Raw genomic sequence first — 19,996 nt, 5'->3', positions numbered from 1 at the left:
TTTGGCAGCGCATTTTATTTTCTTATCTTCTTTCCGGTAGTCAGTTTTACCAATACTAGAGAAGTGCATTGCAAGTTAATTGACCACTTTTTCATTAGTATCTATTGTTAATCCAGCTGTATCAAGGATGTTTGAAGATTTAGCGGGATTTGGAGTGCAGAAGTTGTTCAGTGATTTAGCTATTTTACAATATTTAGCGTCTTTCTTTGGATCTAGAGTCTTACAAAGAGCCTATTTTTGTTGTTTGTTGGCAACATATTTTTCTTCCACTCTGATCCTTCCGATAGCAGTCTTTTATTTTCTTCCGTGTTATTTGCTTCAAGTTGATCATTCAGCAAGTTTCTCTCTTTAATTAACGAGTTTATATTCTGGTCCTTCCAATAAAAAATCCAATTTCCTTTTTCCTCTTGGAATAAGTTTAGATTCAGTGAGTATCTGGTACTTGAGCGAGATTTAAAAAATTTTAATTTCTAATTGTTTGGTTAATTGTTGTCAGACAATCAAGAAGCATAATCGAAATCTGCTTAGTGTAGATTTGAGCATGTAATTCATAGTTTATCTTCAAGGTCTACATCTTGAACTAATACTTATCTTAGTTCTACTAAAATTAAGCTACTGCATAAAACTTAGTTTGAGCTAAAACAAACTAATTTTGAAAATTGTTAGTAATAAAATATATTTTCTATGATATTTCATGTGATTAATTCTAATAGTAGTTTGAATGAGTTTAATTTCTTTTTGCAATATTTAATATAGGATTTTTTATTTTTATTTTTTTTTAATTTTTTTTTTTTTTTTTTTTTACAGTCTCTGGAATACTTGAAGATTGATTTTGATTCCTCAAATCAGAAGTATTATTGCACATATTTGTTCTTTTTATCTGGTAATTATTTCATTTTTCGTAAGTAAAATAATGTATGTACTACAAGTGTATAAACATTATTAATTTTGTCTGCTTATTTTAAATTTTTCAGCTATACCAGAGGATATGTTTAGAAATTTATGTGAAATAATACATCCAAGTTCAGTTAAACTTATTAAGGAAATTGATATTTTATTTTTACCTTATGAAGCTCAGGTATTATTTAAATTTTATATTTCTATCAATTAATAATATGGTGCCAACATATATAATTATATAATTATTGCTGTAAAGCTTATGATGCACACAAAATAATATACCTAATTAATAAGAATTTCACCATTGTATTTTTATAATTGCAAAGTTAAGAAAACTTTTTTATTGACTTACCCTCATTATGGTTATTTTGATAGCTAAGTTCTTCAGATACCTGTTATTACCGTGCTTATTACAGATTTTACAAATGGTAATTAATGATTTAATTAGCATACAGTGTTTGAAGAGAAAGATTTAATAAAGTAATTGAAAAAATAGTTTAACGTTGTCTAAGTGCATGTAAGATTTTTTTGAGTAATTTTCCAAAGCCCTAACCAAAATATCTATTTTTTGCGAATACATGAATCGAATTTTTAAAAAATGTTTTATTGCTGCCAATAATTTTTATATTAATTGCAGTTTTCATTGGTTTGCATGATGGCTAATTCAGTTTCATTAATTGTTTATCTATTGAATTTAGTTGTAGTTGAAAACTTTATTTACAGTTATTCTTGCTTATTTTAATGCAATTAATCTTTATTTTCTTGTTTATTTCCTCCCACCCAAATTCGCCTCTTCTTGTCTCTTGTAACTAGGTTTTTAATATTCAGGCTATAAATATAGCAGTGTAGACAACATGCATTTTCTGAAAAACAAAATCCTTTTTTTTTTGAGGGGGGTATGGTATTATCCAAAATATTAAAGAATAGTATTGATGATAAAAATATAATATAGTTTTCAAATGGCATGTTAACTGATTTAAACGTGTTCAGTAAAAAAAAGATATAGGCTCCATTAAAGCCAATTTCAAAAATCAATATTCAACTCAAATTCTTCAATATCTGCCTTACAAAACCATTCCCACCAATGGTCGAGTGCATAATACCACTAAACACCACTAGTTCATCTCGGGTTTAGATCCCAGTAAACAGGCTATCTGCATACGCGTTTAAATGCTTTTTCCCTTTAGTGAAGCTAGTTTCTTTTAGAAATTCTCCAAGAAGGCACCTCTTCCCTTACGTAGATAGAACTTCAGTGCTTTACCATAACTGATTAAGCAAACAAGCTATAAACAAATTAAAACATCTCAGCGCAGAGTTTTATAAGCAGTAATATTATTTAATATCACTGCTTATAAAACTTAAGCCTGTGCTGAAGTCGTTTCATTAAGCAGTGACAACTGCATAAATGAAAAATTTTGGATCTCATGACGAATATATGCTTTAAAATATTCTTAAATATAAAAATTTATTTTATTTTATTTTAGGTATATTCATTTGATGATGATGATTTCTTTGCAACATATTTCAATAGTTACAGTAATTTGAGTTTAAATTCTTGTGGTGTAGTGGCTAAGAAACTAATGACACTATTGTCTACACTTGAAGAGTTTCCATTACTGCGGTACCGAAGGTAAGTTTAATATTTTAGAGTTGTTAATTTTAATATTTATAATATAAAAATTGACGTTTTTTGAAAAATATGGATCTAAATTAAGTAAAACACTTAACAAAAGAGTGAACTTATTATTTTATTCATGAAACTTATAAAAAGTAGTAACCGCTTATCCTCCATTTCAGTTTGAGAAAAATGAACCATAATAATAATTTTTGAAAATTGAAATAGCTCAATTAAAAAATTTTTTTTTTGGCTTTGAAAATGAATATTTGAATATTTTTTTACATTAGCACTCTTAACAGGTTTCTAGAAACATTTAGCCAGTGTCCAACAAATACGATCTCGCGCATATTTTAGTAGCTCATATTTTAAAGTCACACAACACAGATTCAGAGATGTAATCTAAGGAATTAATTAATTTGTAAATAATCTGTTCAGATGTTTGAAACTGGAAAATTGAACATTATGAAACTAAAATGGTAAAATTTAACCTCATGCAAATGTTATTTTTGTGGGGGAAAAATAAATGTTTTTGTCTTTCTTAAAGTGCTATTGGTTTTACGGAAAGTTTTTTTTTTTTTTTTTTTTTTCAGTTTTGTTGTGAAGCCAATACAATATTGAATTCAACTTAACTTCCATTTGCCATATTAGTATTTGTATATTAGTATTTGCATTAGTATTGTGTATTCCACCATGAAAGAAAATTCTAACCTCATCAATTAATTGCTGAAGTCAATTACCAATTAAAAGCAAACCATATCTTAACACTTCAGATGCAAGCAATATAATTATTTCAGTAAATAGTTCTTTTCTATTTTCTTTTTCACATTTTAATTGCTTCTGACATCACTTAATGATTGCCCAAAATTAAATAAACCACAACACTGTTAGAAATGGTAACAGAGATTTGTAGAGCCAGTTTCCAATGCAAATACTTTTTTTTCTTCAAGGGCTTCTAACATTGCATAATTACACATAATTACACTTCATGATATGAAGTAAAATGATTTTTTCTCAGTAAGAAATACTATGTATAATTCAGCTCACCTTGAGTTGTACCTAGCAGAATTTATCTGGAACCTGTATAAAAGGATATATAAATCCTTTTGAAGCTGTATTATCAGCAACTAAAATTATATAGAATCAAGAAGTCTGAGACGGTCCTACTGCTTTAATCATTAAAAAAGTCATTTTGCAAATAAATTTCATTTCTGTAACTCAAATTTTACAGAGCTGCAATTTCAGTGCACAATGCTATGTACGAGGTAATTCAAGATGAACAGTACAAAGAAAAACATACTTGGGATTGTTGTAACGAATTTAGTGTACATATATCTTTAAATAATATGGCAGTTAAATACTCCACCTTTTTTTTTACTGATAATCAAAACCTATCAAATTAGCAGGTTTCTGCATGATAGGTTTAATTTTTTTTTCATGCCCATGCCGGCATAGCTTGATTAATTGAGTTGGCCTCATTGCCTTTTTATTTCTTTAACTGCTGTAAGTCCTGAAAAAATGAGGGTACAAATACCTTGTCTTTCATATACCTCCAAAGAAAAAATAACTGCAAGGGATTAGTTGGGGTGTTTTAGGAGTGGCACATATTCAAATTATCACAACTGATCCAACTGCTGAAAGATACTGATCGAGGTTTATGCATACATGTCTAGTTCTCCTACATTCCATTGCTCAAAACCAAGTTGCACATCTTTCTTCCAACTGAAGCAGCAACTACAAAGCATATCAAAGTGAATGAATTTTGTAATAGTAGAATCCATTAAGAGGAAATGCTCCAAGACATGGCAGTTAATTCTGGCACAGGAAGTGTTTATCTTTGGAAAACCATGTTCATATTCCAGGTCCTTGTATCTGAAATTATGTTTGCTCAGTTTGCCGGAAAGTGGGAGAAATACCTTATAATATAAATAAAGCAAACGTTATTAGTGAACACAAGTCTGCCTGCAAGATCATTCACATTAGCTATGCTTCGAAACCCAGACAGAAATATCTCCATTTTGGTTTTTTTGGTAATTTTCAATGCCCATGCCATGTGAAATATCTTAACCTTGAAATGCAGACACTCATGTACCTAGTGGTACACTGCTGCTTGTAGCACATTAAGTTGTCTACTGGCTTAGTACGTTAAACTGCTGGAGCTTCATAGGTAAATGGTGCAAATGTTTACTGCAATTTCGTTGTTGATAGATGTTTGCCCTGAGATTTTTCTTCTTTGTGTAACATGAAAATGATCTTGAAAATGTTTCACTCACCCTATAATGCTGCGATAATGAGGTATTCCTGTAATAACTTTTATCCATCTCTGAACAATACTGCCAACATCGTTTTTATGTAGCCTAGTACAACATAAGCTATTTTGATAATTTCTGATTATCTGCCCATAAAGTAATCTGTAAAGAAAGTAAAGCACACACATATAAAAAATAGACCTGTAAAGATAGAAATCTGAAGAGTTAGTTTCCCTCCATATATTTTAATCAGCTTATATCTGAAACAATTCTGTCAACCTGTAGCTCTACTTTCCACTTGCCAGCAAGTTATTAATTTTTTTCTTCAGAAATATGACTGTTCTTACTACTTTCTTTAGCAATTAATTACTCTTTTAAAATGAGTAATGGGATTCAGAAATTGTTATAAAATTAACAAAACACAGTGATGGCTAAATGAATTTCGGACTTTAATAACAAAAAGGTAAAGAGAACTTATATACGTCTTATTGTTTACACAAAAACTTTTAGAATGACAAAAATAATAGTGATGCCAGATGCCTAAAACATAATAATACAACAAAACAATGATGCCACTGAAACTGTGTATAACATCATTTAAATGCTCGATTCTCAATAGCCTCCTTCGAGCATGAAAATAGTCATTGTTCATATAGATTAACCTTTACTTATTTTACTGTTTTTACACCAATCAACTTCTGAAAATGAAACTGAGGTGCTGGAAGCGCCTTCGTCAGAATGTCTGCTCGTTGTTCAGTACTTCTGACATAGCCTAATTGAAAATGTCCCTTCGAGAACTCATCTTGCACAAACTTGTACCTTTGGTCAATGTGCTTTGTGCGTGCGTGGAACATTGGATTTTTGATGTACTTGATAGTACTCTGATTATCAATTTGTAGGATAGGCAATGAGACATTATTAGCTATCTCATTGAACAAGCCTTCAACCATATCAAGTCTTTCGTGGCATCAGCTGCTGCCATGAACTTTGTCGTCGACTTGGATATGGCCTTCTGTAGCTTGCTTCGCCAAGTTATTGCACCTCCATCATAGAGAGAAATAACACCTGTTCGAGACCTGTGTGTTTCTGCACAGCAGTTGTTATCTGCATGACTAAACAACATCAAACTTCTGTCATCTTCATTATTGTACACAATGCCGTGCCCTATGGTATTGCGAAGGTATCTTAATGTTGCCTGTACGATTTCCCAATCACTCTCTGTTGGATTGTTCAGCTATCGAGATATCAAACTCACTGCGTAAGTAGTATCTGATTGAGTCCCCATCGCCAAGTACAGAAAACTACCAACTTCTGATCGGTATGGAATTTCACTGCTGAGAGGCTTCCCCTCCTTGATCTTGATCGTGCCGTCGTCATTTGGTTGACCAGAGTCGACCTTGAGACTCGACTTCTTTACTGGGATGTGTGATGTCTTACCATCTCCAAATCGCTTTAATATCTTTCTTGTAAAGGCTTCTTGGTGCAGGTAAAGGGAGTCGTCTTTCAAATGTTCAACTTGTAAACCAAGAAAACAATTTAACATTGTTACTCGAATGTTAAAATGTAGCTTGAGCTCGTCCATAAATGTGAAAAATGCTGCTTTGTCCTGAACAGCGACAATGCCACCATCAACATAAATCGCCATCATCATCTTATGTCTATAATCATTTCGTATGAACAGGCAGTTGTCGGATTTACTTTGAATCATGTCATGTTTCTTTAGCACGTCAGTAAACTTGTCATTCCAACATCGTCCAGCTTGTTTCAAGCCGTATAAAGGTCGGATCATCTTGCATACACGCTAACTTCCGTCGTTATAGCCTTTGGGTTGATGTATGTAGGTCTCCTCAGTTAGGTCACCGTAAGAGAGTGCCGTCTCCACGTCAATTTGATATAACTTGAGATTCTCCTTGGCTGCCGTTGCAATTAGAGCTCGAATAGTGTCATAGCGACACACTGAGCTAAATGTGTCTTCACAGTCGATATTCACTGTCTGCGTGTACCCTTTTGCTACTAAACGGGCCTTGAATCTCTCAATTGAGCCATCGAGATTTGTCTTCACTCTGTAAACCCAGCGATTGTCGAGAATTTTACGTCCGTTAGGTGGTTCAACAAGTTGTCATGTTCCATGTTTGGCATGCGAAGCCATTTCTTCGTCCATGGCTCGTTTCCAGTCAGCGTACTGCGGAGGCTTCGTTGCTTCGTCATATGTTTTAGGCTCTTCTTACTCCAGAATGCTGTTGTACACGTCGTATTCAGCATATCGTCTGAATCACCAAAGTTCGAGATTCCTCGCTTCATTGCCTTTAAAGCTGATAACAAATTTTTGCCAATTTCTGGTGCGTACAGTACATCAGTGAGCTCGATAGATTTTTGGTACGTTTCTAACCGTCGCGCAACATGTCAATGTCCCTGCAGCTATATGCTGGTATTGTCTGTTTGTTACCGACTGTGATTTCTGCTTGTTTGTTTAAGTGACGGTACGTCTTGAAATTACTAGGCTGAATTTATAATGTGTGCTCTAGCTCCATCGTCCTTAAGCCGCACAGTTTGGCCTTAATCATCTTCTTGACAAGCAAACGCACTGCATTGAGTATTTGCAAAAAAGGTTTCTGTTTTGCCATTCGACGTGGTTGGCATGTAAAAAAAAACTGGCAAAATTTACCAATGTGCCCGGGTTTATTACAACGAAATTAGATGTCATTGAAACCTTTCACACCATCACCGGTCTTACTAAGTCTGTTCATCGTTTTAGCATTATTTGTTGTCAAGGGTTGGGGTTGGCTGACCATCTGAGGTTTTTTACCACCCTTCTTCCATTTCTTTCCACTATGTTTTGTGCCATAATTAGTATTTACTACGAATGTTATCGTACTTTTGTTTCTAAGTTCTTGATATCTTCTTTGCAGCCGCATGTTGATCTGTTCGATCAGTTTTTTTCAGGTGACTTTTCCGTCATTGGCATTGAGTCCCACTGTGATTTGAAATCGAGATATTCGTCATCAGGAAGAATAGCTCACGCTGAAGATCCACCCACAGTGTACGTAAACGTGCGAGTAATTGCATTACATTTTGGTCTCTCTCGATCCGAAAGGTGAAAAACTGTTGCAGATGAGTGACACCTTCTTAAAATTACTTGACAGCTCATTCTATATCGCTAGTGCGGAATTACCATGCATACGGATCAAATTTAACACATTCGGTGATACTTTTGTGCGAATGATCACAGCAGCTTTCGTATTCGCCTTTGCATACGCTTTTGCGGCTTCGTTGTACTCCCGTATAGTCTTTTCACTCGCGCCATCTGCCGCCGCACAATTGTTGAGCACAAACAAAGAGTTTATTTCAAATTTCCTATTAGTCCAGTTGGATAAACCTTCCAATTCGGTATTCTTAACAAAATTTTTACCTCCCATATTACGTCGTCATTAAGGAAATATGAAATATAAAAAATTAAAAAAAAAAAAAAAGCTATCGGTACACTGTAGCGTCTACTTACACACTGTTCAGGTGGAAGTGTTGAAATCAAAAACGAAAGTAAAAAAAAAAATCCGTGATTCAAATAGTACGTCAACATAGCCATCGTAACTTTATTTGCGCAGTTAAACGTCGCTAAAACCCATAACCTGTTATAAACTTAACAAGAGTAATGGCTAAATGAATTTTGGACTTTAATAACAAAAAGGTAAAGAGAACTTATGTACGTCTTATTGTTTACATAGAAACTTTTAGAATGACAGAAATAATAGTGATGCTAGATGCATTCAAACATAATAATACAACAAAACAATGATGCCACTGAAACTGTACATAACATCAATTAAATGCTCGATTCTCAACAGAAATTTCATCTAAATAAAATGTGGAAGCATTCCATTACTCTGTGTGGTTATATGTTATAATAAATAACTGTATCAATTAAACATTTTTCAATACAGTGTAATTCTTAAATTTTCAGCTGTATTTCAAAACACCATAAGAGTAATATTTATTTTTTATGAGGTACTGTTGCGATAAATTGCTTTTAAAAAATGAATATTTTTTTTTTCAGAATTTGATATTTCTTCTCAAAAAGTGTATCTAATTTTTTAATTGTTTAGATGAACGCTTCTTATAAGTATATTTTTTTTCATTTACTTCGCAATAATCAGATAAATTAAACTTTTTAATTATTCTTAATTATAACATTATTTTTGTAATAAATGTATAAAACTGTTCAGTTATTTTTTCTTTATTAAAGACTAATTTATTATGCTAGGGGAAATAAATTGTTTTATTTGGTCATAAAAAATCGGGAAAATTCAGGAAAGCTAAACATTGAAGTTCAGTGGAAAATCCTGTAACTATTTATTTTATAAACTTGAATTATGTTTCCCTTCGTAGATTTTTTAACTTTGATTGCAGAATAAACTGCACTTGTAATAATTCTGAGTTGGTAGTCTTTCTGTTGGATCTTGAGAGGGATGATTACATAGTAGAATTTGCATGTCATAGAGAACACTGGATGTAACAGAATAACATAACGTTTAATGGATCTTTCCGAAGACTTAACAGGATAGATGAACATATGTATGTTAGCCAATGACATATGAAAAAACAAGATGAGATAAACACCTGCTGACTTGATCATAACTGCTGCATCATATCTATCTGGTCCACTTGGCATTATATAATGTCATCAGACATTTAACTACGAGCTGATGCTTTGCTATTTAGTAAATATTGCAAGGCTGGAATCTCACACTCTGTTGTGTGACTCTTGCATATCTTTGAAAGCTACATACACGTCAGCTTACCATGCCTTAAAACACTGTATCACAAAGGCGACAGCTACAGTTACAATCACGACAATAGTCATAAACTCATAAGGATAACTAGAAGGATTGTCACATCAGTTTGAGTACTGCTATGGATTAAATAGCCATAAGGATAACCACAAGGATATCCTTATCAGCCTGATTTCTACTAGGGGACTGAATACAGTTGCACTTCTTTTCCTTTTCAGCACTGTGCATATACAAGGAGATGCAATTTTCTCTACACTTTCCAGATTAATAGCCCCTTTAAACCATCTAAAAACAATCTTTTACTTTGGAAGTGCTTTCAAAATATTGGCTTTTCATTTTTCTTTTTTTGAATGCACGTAATAATTTCAAAATCACTAATCTTCAAGTAAAGAAAGTGATGTTAATTATTAAGTAATCTTATAAGGTATTTCTCCCGCCTTCTTAACATGCCTTCGTGGTGTAGTGGTCAGCACGGTATTCGAGAGGTCCGTGGTTCGAGTCCCAACGAGAGCATTGCTCATTTTTCTCTTCTCTTGCTCAAAAATAACCTAATGTCTCTATAATCTTAATAATGCGTTTAGTAAAAAACGGCATTGTTACTTCCGAAAGTAATTTAGTTAGCATTTGTTTATACAGTACAAAATCTGAAATCCGAACGTCCGGACCACCAGCCCAATACGTAAATAAATATATAAATAAAATTTTTAAAATTCTCCTTCCATCTTTCATGTCTAGAAGTAGAAAATACAGTATTTAATAAAAGAAACAGATCTACCCTAAATGCAGTTTTTCTCCCCACTAACTGAGATTTCTGGCATGCAACTTTCAAACACCTGCTGGCTAGGAGAGTGGCACCATTGTCAATGACACTGATGTTGGCTAGGATCATGTGACATACTGATGTTGGCTAGGATCATACTTTCGGCCCTTGAGTGATTGTGAGGGAATTAACATTTTTCTATCTGATCTAAACATCAAACTCTCAATGTTCCTATGTTTAATGTCATTTTTCTAGATTTAAACTTGTGACTTAAAATACGGAATCGCCGAAGTTCCGACCAGTCCGGATTTCAGACCTTTGTATAGTACTTTCTAAGCTACTTGTATTCGCAGTGCCTTTCATATTTTTCTGTTACCTTTGTTGTCTGCTTTTATATAGATTTTTGAATAATAATTCCTTTGATATTATTCAAAAATTAGTTTATTTAATTGATTTATGTTGTAGATATTAAAATTTTCGTACTTTGATTTATTTTTGATGCAATAAATAATTATAAATTTTCTGTATTTTTAAATTTCTAAATTTTAGACGTTTTATAAAAAATCTTGTACTTGCTGAAGCTGTGGAGCAGGAGTTGAATCTATATAAGGAATCTTTCAAGTCTGATACAAATCCGAAGGTATATTTTTTTGTTTCAGTTATGATGTTAATATGTTAATTTCAAAATAATAGCTAAATGATTAATTTTATTAACAATGTAAATTTTACTGAGAAATTTTGAAATATTTATTATGTCTGCTAATCGCTTTATTTATTTATTTTTTATGTTTCCTTCCTGTTTTTGAAGGTGCCTGATTTCTGTTCTTATGTAAAGTACTTTAACTTGTTTGGAATTAATTACTAATGTGTGTAAAATTACTAAAAAAAATTATTTGCATCTTATGTATGCTTCTTAAAAACTTTAAAAACCATTTTCAAGCTACTTGAAACTACTTAACAGTTATAAGCAAATCTAAAAGATACTTGGTTTTGTAACTAGTGAAAAACTTATTTTTTGCTAAAAGAATGAAATGATGTGTTTTCATCATTTCATTCTTTTAGGGGGAAAAAACCCCTCTTTTCAGTTACAGATGAGAACACAAAATAATGAGTGTATTATTTTGCAATCTACATAATACTTTTGGATTTCATAATATCTGATCATAGTTTGTTGTGTTTTTGTGTGGTATGTTTTGAATAATAATCTAAATTAGATGAAAAAATTTAATTTTAAACCAAATAAATTGTAGTTTAGATAGGTATTTATGAATTTCTTCCTATCTTGGTTGCTTTTCCTTAGATGAAAATTTTTATAATTCCCCTTATTTGAGTAAAGATGTAAATTTTAAATGAATTTGAAAATTACAACATATTTTATGATCTTTTAAGATTTCAGTATACAAGAACCACAGGATCATTATACATCACATATATATAGATAAAACCTATAGTAGCCTGAATATTTATAAAATATCAGGTAATTTTTTCTAAATGCCTCTGTAATTTTCAATAATTTTTATTCAAGCCTTCATTTGAGCATTTCAAGTGTAAATTATGTTAACTCCTAACAAATAAGGAATGAAATTACTTTTGGCAGCTGGAAAGTATAAATACATTATTATATCCATCTAGGTTACTTTGAATGATTTAAAACGTTACAGTTTCATGTTTTGCCTCAAATGAAAACTTTGTTAGAATGTTTACTAACTGAACATTTTAGATATTAAACATTTTAGATGAGGCTGACCAGTGGTTAAGTAGTGAAAGTTAAGTAGTGAACAGTGGCAATTCATGACAAGTTCTATTCACATTAGTTGAGTGGCCTAGCTACAAAAAATTTTTCTGGCCTTCTGTATGTGTTATAAAAATACAGGCCAAATTTTCTTAAAAAATCTTCTGCAAAGGAATTCCTTTCAGTAGGAGGCATAATGTGCTTTGTCCTATTCAAGTAACCTGTCCAGTTCTAATTTTCATTAAACATTTCTGTTTAAATAAAATGGGGAAAATAATTATATGTCTACAAAAATGCACTTTAAAATATGGTATTTCCAGAAGAATCTATTAAGGTTTTTAAAATCAGTCCTGTTTTCATTATTTAGAATATAGAAATGGATACAAAATATTATGAATATCTGCAAAAACGTGTATGCTGCATTTTACAACTGCAGTACAGTCGCATGACCTATCAAGGAAGTCTGCCAAATTGTATCTTATTTTAGGCCTTTCCACATGAGGAGTGTTTATTTATTTATTTATATTTTTTTTTAAGAATTGCCTTTAGTCAGCATTTCTTGATGCAGTAGGTAAGAAGAGTTCTCAATTCAGATTTTCCATCAGGATGAACATTGAATCCAAAAATATGATTAAAAGTCACTTCAGTATGAAAATATGTATGAAATGCCACAACAATGCTGCATCTCTTAAACTTCATGTTCAGACAATGTTTAGATAAAAACAATACTGTTCTAGGTGGTGATGTCTAATGCAATAAACATAAAAATTTCACTTGATTATAATTCATTATTTCAATTGATTTCTAATGAACGGTTATGGTAAAACTAATTTAAGAATTCTAAATCTACAATAAAAGCAAAAAATGAAAATTTTTTAGTAGTGGGAGGGCATTAAATGTAACTTAAAAATATAATGTTCCAGAGATTCATTATGAGCATCATAAATGCTGAATTCCAGAGAAGTCATAAATGTATCCATTCATTCGACAGAAATAATTGATGTTCCTATCATAATTTTTAATCAGATAGATTAAATATTTTACTAAATAATATTTTAGTGCTTCATCATGGAGAGAATATTGAGTCATATGTAGAGAAATGAATTTCTTACAATGACCTACGAAACAGAATAATTGTATAGTATACAAATAAAGGTAATTGATTTTCTTTTCTGCATGAAATAAGTACTCTGCATTCATCTTAAAAAATCCTCTTTTTTATATTTTGTTTACTACACAACTGATTTTGGATTACTTGAAATATGGAATTTTATTTTCAAATTTCTGCTTCTAAAGCATGTGCTGAGAAGTTTTCTCTTGAATAAAATATTTCTCTAAAAAATGATCAGTTGCCAAGAAACGAGTCTGGTGTGCATACTATATAATTTTGAGCTGTGGTATGCTTTAATTTTCTTGTGAGCTATGGTATGCTTTAATTTGCGTGTTTCTTGTGTTTAAAAAAAATAACTCTTTCGTGATTTAAAAGAAGAGCTGAAATAGCACAATTTTTTATGTTCACACTTGGAATAGTTTCATACAGAAAGAAAATACTGAAATGACATGATTTTTAACAGTCAGCTCCAGAAAACCTGAAATAGGATATTATGCTCTACCACCTAGTAGCCGTAAAAGGGTATGTCTATTCTACTAACTGAGAGATACTGATATGTCATATTTCCAAAGAAGCATGTTTGCTGGAGTGCAAACATTTTGTGTGTATCAGCTAATGACTGCTTTTTCTTCAATAGAATTTAATCTTATTACAATTTTTAACAACTTATTGTAATATATATTTCAATGCTACGCAATATTTTTTCCTTTGATTTTAGAAATAACTTAAAGCTTTCGATTAAAAAAATTAATATGCTTTGTAAATTAAAAGGATGGAAAATGTTGATAGTAATAATTTTTAGGAGACCGAAGTAAACAGAAAAAAACTGAATAGTACTAATGTTTAAAGTAATAAAAAAAAGTGTATAAATTACTGGTGTAAAAAAGCCATTAAATTACTGAAAACTTTTAAGTCTAATTAAACTTGTTAGTACTGTAGTAATTGTAAGAGAAAACTTATTTTCAATAAAATAGAATACAGCAATGTCATATATCGTTTGTTTTTTTATTTACTAAATAAGCATCTGCTATGTAGTTAATCTAATAATTATTCAACCTAAAAGAATAATTTAAAATTATTAAACTGAAAGTTATTTTCCTTTTTAGTCTTATTCTAGTAAAAACAAATTGCATTAGTAGTAAGATTTTAGCGATTTTTAATTACATTTACATCCATATTAAAAAGGAAATGTAATTTAAATCCCTTTTTCATAAGGCAAAAATGAAAAGGAGATGCCAGCTCTTGATACTTGATCGTGGATTTGATTGTATATCACCTGTAGTACATGAATTCACATTTCAAGCTATGGCATATGATATATTGGACATAAAGGATAATATTTATGAATATACTATTGGACAAGATGATGAAGAAAATGTATTTCTACCACTCAGTGATGATGATGCTCTTTGGTGTAGTTTGAAACATGAACATGTGGCTGGCGTTGCAAAGTAAGACCCCCCCCAATAACTATAAAATTTAAATATATTTGGGAGTAAAGTTTCTGAAAAGCAAAAGAAACTTATCTTAATAGCTTTACTTACATAATTCTATGACAACTATGGAAGAAAAAATGTAGCTAATATTAACTGATAAATATCTTTGCTTGTTTAATTCTATGACAACTGTGGAAGAAACAATGTAACTAATTCTGACTGATAAATTCTATAATTCATTTTAAACACACTTATCACTTTCACATATCAGTTTACTGCTAATAAAATTATATTTATGTAAGTTATGGCAAAAACTAAGATTATTTGATAAACTGGTAACTACTGACATATTGCTTGTTTTTAGGAATCTAACAATCTGTTTTCCATAAATTTTCCAATTATAATTTGATAATTATTATTTATTTCTGTAAGATGTCAATTGCATATTAACAGTTATAAAAGCAGCATACTTAAATGGAATTAAATATTCACTTCTAAAAATTGCTAAATAATTTACGAAATTCTTATGTGATGTGATTAAAAAATTATCAAAAAACAATGTCTTAAACATTTTTTTAAAAACATCTTTCTTATCAAAATTATTTTATACTTCATAGACTATAATACTACATTATAACATATTCAAGCGGAATTGAATTCTAATTCACTAAGGTTCTTTCTAATTATCTCCAAGCCCCTGAAAAGTATGCTCAAAGCAACGCACTGTGTCTCAAACTAGGCAACACGTCATGTTGTCAAAATGTATTTATCTGCAGGGCCGGATTTACGTATAGTAAACTAGACAAGAAGTCAAATATAGTATAAATAGTATTAAAAAAGGTATATTCTAACAGACTTATAAAAGGTCCCCATATCTCAAATAGCTTAGGTCCTTATCAAGTCTAAATCTGGCTCTGTTTACCTGGGAACTTAGATATGTGCGCATTCACAGCAAATGAACGTGGATTTTCACCTCCAAATTGAATGATCATTAGCATTTATTTTTGTTGCAATGAACACTTGTAAGGAATCTTGATGAGAATGGGAGGGGGGGCGTTCGCCGGCTACTGGGAAAGCATTCCGTTTCTTCAGAAATGGAGCATTTTCTCTAACAGTAGAGAATGCAAAAATTCGTATTCCATGAAGTTATACTTAGAACAATCGTTATGGAAAAAAATTTGTGCAGTTCCTTGATGTTTTTTAAACGAAAACAGATTGTTGTGTACATGGGAAGAACAACAGTATGTTAAATGCTAAATTTGTGCTGTTCTCTGATGTTTTATAAAATAAAACAGATTGTTGTATACATATAAGGTATACATATCTACAAAAAAAAAAAATTATATAAAAATTTTTTGCAAAATGTAAAGTTTTTAAATTATGGATGTTTCTTGCTTTTTTAATTTTATTAATTCATTGCTCTTTTATGCAATCCTTAGTGTGCCACCATTTTAAAAATCTGATGTGTACACCACATGACTTCCTTGTACTAAATATTAAATTATACGCATATTTTCTTGCATTTCATTTAAACTTATTGGACTGAATTAAATCTACTTCGTCGACAGCGCATAAACCACAATAGAATAAATGCATTCTTTAAAATTCACTCTAGTATTTGTTTACCATAGCGACACTCTGGCGCTAGATTCACTTAACAGTATTAATAATTATATAACAGTTAACTTATATAATAATTATGTAACGGAAACTAAGTTAACTGTTATATAATCCAATAATTATATAACAGTTAACTTATATATTTCGTTCAGATTATAACTCAGAATACACAAAATTTATATCATTTAAAGAATAGAATTATCTAATCGTTGCCACATGTTCTCTTCAAATACTATAATAAAGCTAGAATGATGTATAAAAGAAATTAAGCAAACAAAACAAAAAAGAAACAGTTTTTCACAGACGATTGAGTATTTCTTATTTAATTAATTCAATTCTCACTTCGCGAGAAGGCAAAAATACATAAAAACTCAAAATATCTATATCAAAAATTACGAAGTAAACCTTAAACACTTATTTCCTCGAAAAAATTCCAGAAAGAATTAAGCATGATTTAATTGGCAATAATAAATGAATGCGTTACCTTTGTTGTTGCGAAGCTAAGTTTCTCTAGATTGGCAACAAATCCACTAATCTCCTGTTTCAAATGTAAACATCAATCGCCGCCATAAAAAAAAAGGCTTAGCGACACTTAGACAACCTTAAAATTGTTGATAATTCTAAAAATATTGCATACAGATTTACTAAAGGCATAAAAACCTTAAGCGGAAGATAAAAACAACATAATACAATCATTTTTAAAGCAAAAAATGTACTATTTACAAACATATAAGAGCAAAGAAACTGAAATCACTCAGCCAGGCAACATAGTGGATATATATATAAATATATTTATATACGTTTGGTGCGGCCGATTGTAACCAAAATACGTGCTGCACATCTACATGTTATAGCAGTCCTATATACAAAATTTCAACGTTCTGAGGCTACTCGTTTTTGAGTTAAGCGAGATACGTACGTATGCACGTACGTACATACGTTCGTACAGACGCCACGAAAAATTCTCTTCAGAATTAATTTTAAAGCAGTTTTATAATTTTTTTGAAGGAAAAGAGTATTTTATTCTGTCCTTACATACAGATATCACGCAAAAACATCGTTAAATTGCATTCGATAGCGGTCAAAATGGATATTTTCGTTGAAATATGCTGCCTGAAACTTTTCGCGATTAACAATACTTACTTTGTACAAGGAAGTAAAAATGGCTGTAGTTTTTCACATATTAGCTTTGTGAAAAATTAGTAGGCAATGAGTTGGCGACTATTTGGAAGGGTATGCATATAATTAGAAAATATCTTTAATGCAATAATACTCAAGTTTTCGTTAATTATATTAGGAAAAAATGTTAAGGTAATTCGATTTTATTTGGTTAAGGATTGCAAAAATTAAGATAAAAGTTTATTGTATTATTAATATTAAAATTATGCATTATTTATTTTCTATTTATAGAACTTTTTCCTAAAATACTTTATATGACGTTAATTTTTATCTTCTGAGGCATCTTTTAAATCGAAAAATATAAGTCAATTTATAATTAATTCTCTATTCGGTCCATTTCAAATTAGAGCACCTTTTATTTTAATAGCGAAATACTTTAAATAGTACTTAACGTTCTATGAGTATTTCTGAAAGGGAATAAAATAAGGATTTTTTAAATATTATTTAAAACTTGTAATTGAGTTATTATAAAATATAATTTTTTAATTATCAGATTTTTTACCCTTAATTTCAACAATACATATTTCAAAACTCTTCTTTATTACTTTCTTAAGTACGCATCTCATAGAATTTGCTTTACAATACCTTTAAACAGATTGCTTTCCAGTACGAACAAATCTTGCTTAAATACTTTTATGACGTATTTGTCAACAGGATTTCAATGTATGTTTACAATTCAATGTTAAGGTTATTTTATATTTACATAATATTTATAATCATTATAAATTTAGATACATTTAATAATTAGATTTCTTCACAGTAACTTTCACAGTTGTTTATGAATGAATAAATCCTTCATTTCAAATATATTTATAAATAATTTGATAAATATTTAAGTATTTTGATATATAAAAATAAAATGGTGAGTTTAAAATGAGCAACAGTAAAGCCTCTCCTCTAAAAAAATTTAAAAAGTACAGGTTACAATAATATGTGGATGTGAAAAAAATTTAATTTATTTAAAACATTTTGGCGTTTGGAACATAAAAGAAAAGTATCGGAATATGTATACAATTTTAAAGGTACCGTAAGGTATTTTTCATTCTGTAAGCATAACATTTTTGCTAAAATCTATATTTTTGTAGTTCAACAAATTAGAATTTTATAAAACGAATTTATAATCAAAATCGTTGTTGTTAGTTATCGAAAAATAACCAAGATTTATTTTTGCGTAACTGTCACTAAGCTATACAAATCGCTATTATCCATTACACTATGAGTGTTTCTTTTATTCGGAAGTGTCCCGTTTTTCGATTTGTATGAGCTGTCGTGTGTCGAAATACTATCAGAGCGCTGTCAAGTCAGCTTCTGAATGTAAACAAAAAACACCCATCTAGTGACTGAAGCTTCAGAGCAGTGCTTCACTTGTAGTGCCAGTTTGACCACTCTTTCCTTTCTTACCTCCATGAGAGAAGGACTTGTAGGGTTTTTTTTAGTTAAAATTAACATATTATTCAACATTTTGTTATTTTTTCTGAACTCCTCAACTTCCCCTCGCATTTCCTTTCCAGGATGTATATTTAAAGTTAAGTTAAGTGAGTATTTAAACGGGTGAATTGAAGTTTATACGGAGCGTGTTTTCGCTAGCCAGCGCACATTTCGTTGCTGATCTCGCTGTAATGCTAATACGCCCCTTTGCCATTTCAGATAATTGTCACGCCGTTAGGATTTTGTTGATTCAACCTAAGCTAGCCGTAACGTAATGAGCTAATCGGTTATTATTCTATTTAGACGTGAATTGATATTATGTTATAACGTTTAAGTTCCACCGCAAGTTGTCGGTGTTATTCTAAATTACAAAGATCGTGCCTTCTGTTTGTTGGTTTGTGCATCAGCAGTGAAGGCGGTAATGAGTAAGTTGCCTCAGGCGCAGTTTTCATTAAAGAATCACAAGTCAAATAATTAACTACGAAATCTTTATTTAATAAGTATGAGAATTCTGCTTAACTTAAGTAGAACACCGATTAAAGTAATAATCTTCACAGACATTAAAACACTGAATTATCGAAAAGGAGAACTTACATAGAATCATCATCAGTCCTAAATATCATCAGGCTTACCTATTTAGGCAATAAAAAAAAAAGAAACACGAACATACTTCGACACAGTACCTGAAAGATAAAGCACTAACTGAATTAGACCTTTGGCCCAAGTACAAGTAGCTAAGGTGAGAAGTCAAATATACTGCATTGCACCCGAACTTTACTTTCTCTCGCCAATATATATCTTGGCGCACGTTCGTTTCGTATGTCTTTCGAGTTTCATTATGAAAAATACCTAAATTTATGCTAACATTGCCCCTGTTTTGCTAATGAAACTCATACCAATTGCAATTCATTCCTGAAAAACTGAAATTTAGCTTTAGGAATTGGTTTAGTCATAATATCAGCAACCATTTGCTCTGTCGAAAGATAAACAAGTTTTACTATTCCTTTGTTATTCTAGTCGCGTATATGATGAACTTTTGTATCAACATGTTTTGTGCGCGAACTGAATTTTTCAGATTTTACAAGTCTTATAGTAGACTGATTATCTTCAAATACCTTTATCGGTAGAGTTTGGGGTAGATTGAAATCTTCTGTTAATTTTAATAGCCATAATAGTTCT

General features: G+C 30.9%; 1 protein-coding gene across 7 annotated transcripts in view; it reads left to right on the top strand.

The window, feature by feature from the left end:
* The first annotated feature begins 257 nt into the window (after positions 1-257).
* The window catches only part of LOC118196996 (syntaxin-binding protein 1-like), a 122,665-nt gene continuing 102,926 nt past the window's right edge, over positions 258-19,996 (top strand). For 3 of the 7 annotated variants that reach the window (XM_085820476.1, XM_085820477.1, XM_085820478.1), the window contains exons 1-6: positions 258-427; positions 808-883; positions 975-1,078; positions 2,385-2,530; positions 10,861-10,951; positions 14,370-14,605. In XM_085820476.1, the coding sequence (XP_085676602.1) occupies positions 989-1,078; positions 2,385-2,530; positions 10,861-10,951; positions 14,370-14,605 (563 nt within the window). In that variant the 5' untranslated portion in view covers positions 258-427; positions 808-883; positions 975-988. The remainder of the gene's footprint in view (positions 428-807; positions 884-974; positions 1,079-2,384; positions 2,531-10,860; positions 10,952-14,369; positions 14,606-19,996) is intronic. The other 4 variants (XM_085820479.1, XM_085820480.1, XM_085820475.1 and 1 more) reach the window with 4 other exon arrangements.

Source organism: Stegodyphus dumicola, chromosome 7 (genome assembly GCF_044657685.1).
Source record: "Stegodyphus dumicola isolate Sdum_Otavi_A_Nest chromosome 7, ASM4465768v1".
In the NCBI taxonomy this organism is placed as follows: Eukaryota; Metazoa; Arthropoda; class Arachnida; order Araneae; family Eresidae; genus Stegodyphus; species Stegodyphus dumicola.
The sequence above is the reverse complement of the archived record's forward strand: the minus strand, read 5'-3'. Positions and strand labels throughout refer to the sequence as shown.